Raw genomic sequence first — 11,423 nt, 5'->3', positions numbered from 1 at the left:
GTAGGGGTAGAGGGGATGGAAGGCCAAGGTTCTTCTACACGCATGGCCTAAACCTATTCGTATACTAGTTCTATAGCTGGTCTAAGTGACAGCTCGCAGTAGGCGCAGACCTGCTTGCAAATCCAATCTGGCCTTCCCCTTTCTTTATACCAAGGGTTACTTTTATTTTTTTTTAATTTTTTCTAAGGGTTACTTTTAAAAAGGAAGTTTTTTTTTTTCTTCTGAATTTCCTAAGGGTGCACATGGGGCAACGCACAAGCAAGAATGACACAGGGCGGGAAGTGAGATAAAACGTATGTGATTTCTGAACTCCTTAAAATACGCTGGGTCCTTTTTCCTTCGGAAAAGGGAGGCAGGACAGAAAGAACAAAACAAGTTGCAAACGAGACCAGGCGCCGCAGGAGCGCCGGGGGGTCTGAGCCCGCCGTGGGCCGCAGCGGGAGTCGGGCCGCCGGACGTGGGCTCCAGCCCGGCGGGCGGAACCCGGGGCGGCCGCCCGCCTTCCCCGCGCCCGCCTAGAACCCCGCGCGGCCGGTTCCGGCGCACGTGGCCGCCGCAGGCTCAAAGTCCAAGGGCAGCGGCAGGGCGCGGGCCTGGGGCGCGCCCCGGCTCCTGCACGGCGGCGGCACTAACGAACCGGACAGCCGCTCTCCGGCCGAGGGCACGCCCCCTCCGGCCCTCCAGGGTCCGCACACGACCGCCTCCGCCTCCCACCACGGTGGCAGGAGGCCGGGCGGGGAACCGGAATCCACCGGCAGGCATCCTGCCCTTTTCTCGCGAGAGGTGGGAACGGAAGAAGGTTGGGCGGGCGACGGGACGTAGCCAATGAGAGCGCGGGAAGGGCGTGATCGACGGCCCTCCAGCGCCTCCTCTAGGCCCCGCCCCGGCTGCGGAGGCCCGGGTCGCCGCCCGCTCTCCCTCCCCTCCCCACCTTCCCTCCCCTCCGTGCCCCGCTCTTCTCTTCCCGTCTGAGGTGGCGGCCGGCCTCCGTCCTCTCCAGCTCCGTATACCTCTCCTCCCGGCTGCCCTCTTCCTCGGCCCGAGGCCGCCGGAGCGCTTCCCCGCCCCGCCAGGGTGGCCGCATAACCCCTGCCCCTAGAATCCTGCGCCGCCTCTGCGCTCCCGTCCTCGCCCTGCCCCGCCATGAATGAGGAGTACGACGTGATCGTGCTGGGCACCGGCCTGACGGTGAGCTCCGCGCGGCGGCGCGGCCGGGGGCCGGGGGCGGGCCGGGGGCCGGGGGGCGGGAGGCCGGGGCTCAGCCCCCTCCCCAGCCCCGTCGCTCCCGCCGCGGGAGGCGAGGCCCACCCCGCCAGACCGCGCGGAACGGCCTGCGCGCGTCGGCCCCGAGCCTCGGCCTGGCCGCGGGGGGCGTCCTCCGTCGAGGTTTCGGGGGCTGAACTTCGCGGGGGTCGGGAGCTGGAGTGGGCCTGCGCGGGGGCTCGCGGCCGCGCAGGGGCGGGTCGGCCGGTGGAGTGGGTCGTCTCTGAGTGCGGAAGGGGGCGCCAGGAGATGGAAGACGCGGTCCCGTGGGTGCCCTGATGGGTGGTCACGGCGAAATACAGGTGGGGGGAACAGCGGAGTGTCGCTGTGCTGCAGAAGGCACCGTAGAAGCCCGGATCGGGGTGTTGATGCCCCTCCACCTCCCTCACGGGTGGATGGCCTCTCCGGATTGGAAACGGAAAAGCGCCAGGCAGAGTGGGGGAGGGTGGAAGCCACTCACAGTTGCATTTCCTGCTTAGCCTGCAGCCACTACTACCACTCAGCTCTGGCTGCCAGAACGAGGCGCAAGGCTTTGTGACAAGTCTTTGGATAATCACTGTTTTGTAATTGTCAGAGTTCAGTTAACTTAAGTTTTTGGAGAAAAGTAGTTTTCCTATCCCCACTCCAGTTGAGAAGCATTGTCCATTCCTTGTAACCACCCTCCTATCCCACTTAACGGAGCATCTGTAGAATTGGAAATGAGTTTTCTCAAAACTTGTCTATCAAACCCTTTCTCACCTGACTTTTGCCACGTTTTCCTTTTGTTTGGTCTGTTCCCTGACTCCATTGTCTCTTCTGGATGCTTTCCCTTAAGACATGGGTTGGTGATGGATTGCCAGAGGCCAAGTTCTCCACTACTATCCTCTTCAGGGAGTTAGGAGATCAATCAGTACCAACATAAAAAATGCAGTTGTCATGTGAATGCAAGGTGTTGCTAATACCATGGCAAACTTAATTTCCTGGGTATCTGTCTGTCTAGAGACCTTTAGATAATCTGCAAATAATGCAGGCAGGTGTTGTATCTTGTAGTACTTCTTTTTGTCCTTTTTTAAGAAAATGAATACTATTCATCTTGCAAAAGGATTCCATTTGAAGAGAAGACCATTTTCATTATTAGAATTTTTTGGAAATTTGAAATTCTGACTTTGGGCTGCTTTGTCTTAAGATGAACGCTGATGTAAATATTGTGTATCCTGTATAATCTGATCCCAAAGTTCTGGGTCATTTAATGTAAATCGCTGCTTCAGGGTTGTTGAAATGCACTGTAATCTCTCAGGATCAAATTAATATTTTTTTCAGGTAACACTCCAAAATAACTATTTTAGATTTCTCTAGACAAGAGAAAACGTTTTAACTTTAATTTGGCTAATTTTTTAGGAAAAGGTTGTTAGGAACTAGAATGGCACTTTTCTGGCCTGTCATTTTTCTGTTTATAGTGATTTATGGTGATTGTTGGAGAATACTCATTTCTGAATGCTTCATTATATTTGACCGGTCCAGAGATAGACATGTGCCTGCCTAGGAAATAGTACCAAATAGATGAGATTACTTACCTAGAAAGCTATTTAGTCATTTTGAATGTGAGATATTGGGTTGAATTTCCTTTTTGGTGGTGATTTGGAAGACTGTTGGATGCCTAAATGAATTGGCCTACCCACTGCAGGGTTGTCTTTTTAGTTTTTAAAATGCCTAATTGGGATTCTGAGCTGAGCTTAGTTTGTGATGGATTTTGCTCACTGGAATGGGCACTGTTGCTGCCCGCATGTTGTAAGAGCCAGTGAGTTCCACTGTTTTTCTACGGTTAGTGCTGGTCTTTCAGATTTGCTCTTGGTTAGGTCAGTTGAGCGTGGACAAATGAGTGCAAATCCATCATCACGCAGGTTTCTACCTGCCTAGTTCAGAAGCATCACATTGTAGCAAAGACAGCACAGTCTTGTATAACAACCAAGTTCAGATAATGCACTTTATTTAAATTTTCATTAGGATTAATTAATTGGATTCATTTGGATTTTTGGTGAGTGGTAGACGCATACCTAACTAGAAATCAGACCAATTTTTGCTATCATATTATAGCTGTGATAACTTTAATACCTATGAGCCTTCATAGATTGTTTTGTGACATATTTTTTGAGAATTATATCAATTCAGAGCAATCACATTATTACCATCATTGATAGGAATAGTGGTGACGGGATGATTTTGATAATGATGAATCTTGTACCCTCATTTTTAGTGACACAAGGACTTTGATTACTTAAAGTTAAATGAAGAGACCACCAAAGTTTAAAACCCTCAAGTTAGAATTAACTTTGAGTATTTAGAGTGAACATATTTAATTTTCCTAGTTTTTTTTTTTTTTTTTTTTTTATGAGGAAGATCCGCCCTGGGCTAACGTCTGCCAATCCTCCTCTTTTTGCTGAGGAAGACTGGCCCTGGGCTAACATCCATGCCCATCTTCCTCCACTTTATATGGGACACCGCCACAGCATGGCTTGCCAAGTGGTGCATGGGTGCGCGCCTGGGATCCGAACCTGTGAACCCTGGGCCGCCGCAGCGGAGCGCGCGCACTTAACTGCTTGCACCACCCTGCTGGCCCCTAATTTTCTTAGTTTTTGGTTTATAAATATATAGTGCCTGAGATTTAAGAACCTGAAAACAGGCGTATGCTATCAGTTATGGGTACCAAATATTATGTGATGCCAGTGTGTCAAGTACTTTAGTACGATTAACTTGTTACTTTTAAAATAAAGTGGAAGGATGTGTTGGAGTTTCTCTGTGTTGCCTAGTGTTGTCCTTGTTTGCATTGATAGTTACATCTAAAATAAGGTCAGGTTAATCCACAAATATTGATAGTAACTTTAATAAAGAAGATTTGGTAAAAACTAGAGCAAAATCTTCTTTCTCTGGGAGAAATAGGATATTCCATATAATTGAATTTTCTAAGCAATTGAGGGTTATCGCTTTAAAGAACCAAAACTTTTAATTTAATTTTATTTATTTTTTCCCCCAAAGCCCCAGTAGATAGTTGTATGTCACAGCTGCACATCTTTCTAGTTGCTGTATGTGGGACGCAGCCTCAGCATGGCTGGAGAAGCGGTGCGTCGGTGTGCGCCCGGGATGGGAACCCGGGCTGCCAGTAGCGGAGCACGCGCACTTAACCGCTAAGCCACGGGGCCTGCCCTAGAACCAAAACTTTTAGATAAGAGCCTTTCCAAATGATACCACAACTTTAACAAACTAAGGAACATAATTAATTAACTTGATAACTAAAGATTTCGCATCATGAGGGTTAATTATTGTGTTATGCTGTATCGTGAAGCCATTGGGACCTGGTGAGCTTTGTAGGAACTTTGGCCCGCCTTACTAAATAGTCTCAGATTGCTCAGCCTTGTGAGTTCTACAGTCTGCTTTTCATTCCACCCCGGCTCGCTTACTTTGCTATTAGGCTGGCGACTTTTACTTTCTTTCAGCATGTATAGACAGCCTCTGAGCACCCAATTTTCTACTTTTTTTTTTTTTTTTGTGGGGAAGATCAGCCCTGAGCTAACATCCATGCTAATCCTCCTCTTTTTGCTGAGGAAGACCGTCTCTGAGCTAACATCTGTTGCCAATCCTCCTCCTTTTTTTCCCCCAAAGCCGCAGTAGATGGTTGTATGTCATAGTTGCACATCCTTCTAGTTGCTGTATGTGGGACGCGGCCTCAGCATGGCCGGAGAAGCGGTGCGTCAGTGCGCCCCCGGGATCCGAACCCGGGCTGCCAGTAGCGGAGCTCGCGCACTTAACCGCTAAGCCACGGGGCGGCCCCTAATTTGCTACTTCTGATTGACTTTGGGCTTGGCAATAAATTCATGAATCTTCTTAGAAATAGTCTATAAAGTAAGAGTAACTAACTCCACAGGTATTTGTGCTTCCCAGAGGTATTTGTTTTGTTCTATTTAGTAATTCTGGTAAGGAGTTATAAAGAGAAGTGTACACTATAGTGATATTTAACCAGATTGTTCTCAGCATTTTATGTTTAAAAAATTGTTTTATATCCCAAAATACTTTTCCTCCTTTCTCTTTGTTAAAATTTTGTGCTTTCAAAGAGGAGTTTTTGTACCTGATTTAAAAATCTTGAACTGTAATTTAAATTGCCTCTTAGATTTGCTCCTTGAAAATCCTTGCCAACGCTATATTAGAGTTCTGTAGACACAGGCCTTTCTGTCCACTGCCGTAGTGATCATCGGGCCAATATGTATAAATGCCTTACTTTTGGAAGGTATAGATATCTTGTAGGCAGTTTGTATTTTAAATCAGCCGTAAGCTTACTGGCCCACTAGAATGGACATAGAATCAGACATATTTTAGCACATAGAGATAGTAATGAGACATTCGGTTTGAAAGACCACTAGGCAAGTGTTTTGGCTCACGTACAGGGTAATCTGCAATTACCTCTACCTCCCCTCACACAGTACCTGATTAAAGACTCCTCCTGGAGTAATGGCTTACCCAGTTTTCAGTTATTTAAATGACCTGTGACTATTGTCGTCAGTTATGGGCAATAGAAAGGTAAACACACCTGTCTGTAAGTAGCTTGTTCCCATGTAGGGGGTGACTATACTACGAGTTAATGAGAGAAAGTACTGAGTGCCGTAAGAGAGACGCATGTGGGAATTCAGACGGGAATCAGGAAAACCTTCATAAAGAAGGAGGTATTGGAGCTGGCTTTTAAAAATATTGGTAAGCTTTGAACATGAGGAGTGATTTTCTGGGCAGAGAGAGCAGTGTAAATTGGTATTAAGAAGAGGGTGTATATAGGGAATAGGGAGTTTATTTTGCCTAAAACAGAAGTTATGAAGAGGTGTAACGGAAAACAGGATTGCAAAGAAGGCATACCACCAAGAATGCTGAATATACTAGGCCAAGAAATTTGAACTTTATCTTCTAGGCAGTGGGGAGAGGATTTTGAGCAGGAAAGATATAATTAGAGCCAAATTTCAAGAAAAGTTATCTTTTGATCGATTTTAATGAGATGCATTAAAGGGGCAGAGACATTTAAAGAAACACTTATTCTGCTGAAAACTAACAATCATTTTTATTATTTTATTGCTGTAAGACATATACCATTGACATTAACTGATTTAAAATTTTTCTAGGTAATACATTTTTCTCATATTTCTAGATAAGTAGCTTTCAAAAGACACTTTTCCTTAATATTAGTTATTAGGTACTTTGTTTTCTTTCTTTTTTTTGTTTTTTAAATTCTTTTGTTTTTTTGTGAGGAAGATCAGCCCTGAGCTAACATCTGCCAATCCTCTTTTTGCTGAGAAAGATTGGCCCTGGGGTAACATGCGTGCCCATCTTCCTCTCCTTTATATGGGATGCCACCACAGCATGGCTTGCCAAGTGGTGCTTTGGTGCGCGCCCGGGATCTGAACCTGGGAACCCTGGGCCGCCGAAGTGGAGTGCGCACACTTAACCGCTGCACCACCAGGCTGGCCCCACTTTGTTTTCCTAATTATATTTTTGTGTGCATTTACTTTCTGTTAGTTTTTTTTTTCCCCTCATAACAAAACTTAAAAATTTAAGTAGGATTTAGAGTTTTAATGGGCATTTAGTTTGGTCACTTGCAAGTTATATCAGAATATTAATGTACTCTGGCTCTATTCTCTTCCAAGCCTAAGTTGCTCTCTAAGTAGCAGGGCAGGTGGGCATTAACTTTTCCGGGATACTAGGATACTGTTTAGTACCACTGGCCTTGGAAACACCGTTTAGGTTCATCACAGTTCCTATATATAGGAAAGCCATTCAGGCGGCTTCACTACATAAGAGGTGCTTTGCCTAATGTGTTGAGGTGCTGTCCACATGAGTTAGTTACCCTTTGATTATTGCAACTCTACTGTCAGGCGTAGGGTGCTGAAGGGAAGTGAACTTCAGTATCACTGATAATGGTTCTTCCCCCATCCCCACCTATATACACATACTAGAACTTTGATACAGCTGAACTTTAAACAGTTTTATCTGGTTACTTTGTTTCCTGTAGGACAACATGAAGTGCCAGAGCTTGGATTCTGAAGGTGGTTTTATAGTTTTAGTTATTATGGATGTGAGTCTGTGTATTGTTGTCCTGCTCAGGTTGTTTGTGGGTGAGCCTGAAATTAAATGTGGAGTACTCTCATGTTAGATTTAAGACTAATATGTTGGTTAATATTCATTTGTATGTTTCCTGGTAAAAGTTATCAGTATTCTTGACACATCTGATGGATGGCCCAGGTTTTTTAGTGCAAAAAAAGGAAATTCACTTAGAGTATATTCTCTGACTTGAATGTACTTTGCTTGTTATTCTGTATTCACCAGATAGGTAGTTGTAGTAGATTTTTAGTTGTTAATTTTGGAAGATGTTAAAATTTTAGGGTCATTAATGTACACCCTATGCCCAATATGATTGATAAATTTTACAGTGAATTAATGACTTCGTCTCATGTTGTAAAGCAAAATTTAAAGTATTACATTTATGCTACTATGTATTTTATTCTTTTGGTAATGTAAATGGGATGCCAAAATGGGACAAGTGGAACCTTAACTGCTAGGCCCTCAGGGCTGGCTCTAAAAGCAATCTTTTTTTGTGTGTGTGAGGAAGATCAGCCCTGAGCTAACATCCATGCCAATCCTCCTCTTTTTTTGCTGAGGAAGACTGGCCCTGAGCTAACATCTATTGCCAATCCTCCTCTTCTGTTTTTTTTCCCCCTTTTCTCCCCAAAGCCCCAATAGATAGTAGTATGTCATACTTGCACATCCTGCCAGTTGCTGTATGTGGGACGCCGCCTCAGCATGGCCCGACAAGCGGTGTGTTGGTGTGCGCCCGGGATCCGAGCCTGGGCTGCCAGTATCAGAGTGCGCGCACCCAACCGCGAAGCCACGGGGCCGGCCCCCTAAAAGCAGTCTTCTATAGATGGGTTTAGAAGAATCAATGGACCTGCAGATTTTTAATTAGCTTCTGTCATATTTGCTCCAAGTGATGCCGTTAGAGGTAGTTAGTATCAGCTCTTTGGACTTTGCTGAATATGGGGCCCTTTATGAGGCCTCAGCCTTCAGTGCCTGTTGCGTTAGAGCCGTGGTCTGGTGAGTGGGTCATGCTTACTTGCAGTGGAGCGTGAAAAGTCCTGTGTAGAAGCTGTGCAGCACTCAAAGCTGCTTGCTCTGATTTTGCTTCCAAAACTTGGACCTTGAAGTCTACTTCTGTCAACTGGAAATGTGATAATTCAGTCTTCCTCTGTTTATGTCAAAACCTATTTTTGAGATAGTAAATGTTATTCTACTTTCATATAATATGTTGAACCATATATGTTAATGTTTCTTTAGATTTTTTTTTTTGAACAAATGAAATGAAGTGCTTTTGATAATATTAGGGATGATTTTTGTAGTTGTAAAATACCTTCAGTTCTGTGTATCAAGACATTAAGGAAGTGAAAGGGCAAGCCACAGAGTGGAAAAAGATATTTGCAATACATGTAACCAATAAAGGACTTTTATATATCCAGAATATATAAGTAAGAAAAAGACAGAAAGCCCATTTTAAAAATGGGCAAATAATTTGAATAGGCTCTTATCAAAAGAATATACCCTAATTATCAGTAAACTAAAAAAGTGCTCAGCCTCATTAGTTGTCAGGAGATGCAAATTAAACCACGTCTAGAATGGCTAAAATTAAAAGGACAACAACACAAGTGTCGGGCAAGGATTTGAAACAACAGGAACTTTCGTACACTGCTGACAAAAGTGTAATTTGGCACAACCATTTTGGAAAGCTGTTTGGCAGTATCTGCTGAAGTTGAACGTACTTGGACTCTCCTTGATATGTATCCAACAAATGCATACAAAAAAGACAACATTGAGGGGCCGGCCTGGTGGCGCAAGTGGTTAAGTGCTTGCGCTCTGCTGCGGCAGCCCGGGGTTCACCGGTTCGGATCCTGGGCGCGCACTGACGCACCACTTGGCAAGCCATGTTGTGGTGGCGTCCCATATAAAGTGGAGGAAGATGGGCACAAATGTTAGCCCAGGGCTAGTCTTCCTCAGCAAAAAAAGAGGAGGATTGGCAGATGTTAGCACAGGGCTGATCTTCCTCACACACACACAAAAAAAAGACAACATTGAGAATGTTTATAGAGCATTATTTGTAATAGTCAAAAACTGGAAACTACCCCAATGTCTATCACCAGTAGAATGCATCAATATACTGTGGTATATTCGTGTGGTATATTCATTCATCAGAATCCTCTACAGCTTTGTTACCCAGAGTGTGGTCCATGGATCAATTGCTTGTGCGACACCTTAGAGCTTACTAGAAGTGCAGGTGGTTAGGCCTCACCCCAGATACCCTGGATCAAAATCTACAGTTTAACGTGATCCCCAGGTGATTCTTATGTTTTATAAAGTTTGGGCAGTTCTACTTTAGTAGTGGTTCTTGAACTTGGTCCTGGAGCATTAGCATTACCTGGGAACTGGTAAGAAATGCAAATTCTCGGGCCCCACCCCAGTCCTGCTGATTCAGAAGCTCTGGGGGTGGGTCCCGGCAGTCTGTTTTGAACAAGCCGCCCAGGTGATGTGGATGCAAACTGAAGTTTGAGACTCTGCTTAGAATTTACATTTCTAGCAAGTTCACAGGTGATACCAAATTGGGAAGCACACTTTGAGATCCTCTGCTTGCAGGGTTAGCAAACCTTCTGTGAAGGTCCAGATAGTCACTATTGTAGATTTTGCAGGCCAGACGGTCCCTGTCACAACTGCAGTTCTGCTGTGGTACAGTGAAAGCGGCCATAGACACTTTGTAAATGAACGGCCATGGGTGTTTACCAGTAAAACTATTTACAAAAATAGTCTGCGGGCTGGATTTGGTTCGAGTACTTGGGGGACCTCTGCTCTACAGCAATGAGAGTAAGTGAATTTCGACTACCCGCAAAACATGGATGAATCTTATAAACATGATGTTGATTAAAAGGTGTACACAGAAACTGTATACCACATGATTCCATTCAGAGTTCAAAAACCAGCAGAACAAATCTTTCTTCTTAGAAGTCATGAGAGTGGCTGGGAGTGAGGGGTGGCTATGACTGGAACAGGGCATGAGGTGGCCTTCTGGAGTGCTCACAGGGTTTTGTTTCTTGATCAAAGTAAGAAATGATGCACACTCCTGGAGTGAAATTTGAACTCGATATTATGTAATTTAAAACATTTAAAAAATACTAAAATGAATAGATAATATTACAGAGGAAAATTTGAAATAGTATGAATTTTGAAAATGAAGGTTTCAAAGTCAGACTTGTAGAGGAATGAGATTGTTTTCTGCTATCGAGGGTCTTGGGGATAAATTTGTGAAGTACTAAGGATTTATAGAGATAACATGGGATTTCCTTTGTCTTTTTAAAAAATAAAGCTCTGATCACCAAAACCCTGGTATCACGGTCTTGAGTGAATGTATATCCCATCTCTGTTTCTTCTCATTGATCCGTTAATCGTATTCTTTCTTATCCCCACCCCCATTTAGATTTGATGTGTCTTAGTATCCATGCTTTATTTACCTTTTTCCTGAGAGTGGTCGTTTATAATCCTCTGTTGACTGTCAGTGTATTAATGGTTATCCTGGATGCTTCCTGTAGGGCTCTAGTTCTCAAACCCTTTGGTCTCAGGATCTATTTACGCTCTTAGAAATTGAGGACCTGGAAGAGCTTTTGTTTTAAGGGTTATATCTATCAATAGTTATCATATTAGAAATCAACACTGAGAAATTAAAAAAATATTTTATTAATTCACTTAAAGATAACAATGATGAACCCATTACGTGTTAACTTCAATAACAATTTTATGAAGTGTAACTGTTTTCCAAAACAAAAAAATTTGCGGGAAGAGTACCATTGTTTTACTTTTTCTGCACATCTCTTTAGTGTCTGGCTTACAAGATAGCTGGATTCTCATATCTGCTTGGGTGTTCAGTCTTTTGTGATACACTGTCTTAGGTGAAGTATATGAAGAAAATCAGGCCTTATACAGATGTGTAGTTGGAAAAGGGAGAAGTATTTTAATAGCCTTTCAGATTGTTGTCTTCTTTGATTTATACTAAAACACAAGTGGCAGGGTTTTTTTTTTTAAATTAATTGCAATATGAAATCTGAAACCGCATCAGT

General features: G+C 44.0%; 1 protein-coding gene across 1 annotated transcript in view; it reads left to right on the top strand.

The window, feature by feature from the left end:
• Positions 1–929: 929 nt before the first annotated feature.
• The window catches only part of GDI2 (GDP dissociation inhibitor 2), a 36,636-nt gene continuing 26,142 nt past the window's right edge, over positions 930–11,423 (top strand). The window contains exon 1 of the mRNA XM_058532365.1: positions 930–1,188. Within this exon, the coding sequence (XP_058388348.1) occupies positions 1,144–1,188 (45 nt within the window). The 5' untranslated portion in view covers positions 930–1,143. The remainder of the gene's footprint in view (positions 1,189–11,423) is intronic.

This window comes from Diceros bicornis, chromosome 36, assembly GCF_020826845.1.
Source record: "Diceros bicornis minor isolate mBicDic1 chromosome 36, mDicBic1.mat.cur, whole genome shotgun sequence".
NCBI lineage: Eukaryota > Metazoa > Chordata > Mammalia > Perissodactyla > Rhinocerotidae > Diceros > Diceros bicornis.
Note: the sequence above shows the minus strand (reverse complement) of the source record. Positions and strands in the feature narration are given on the sequence as shown.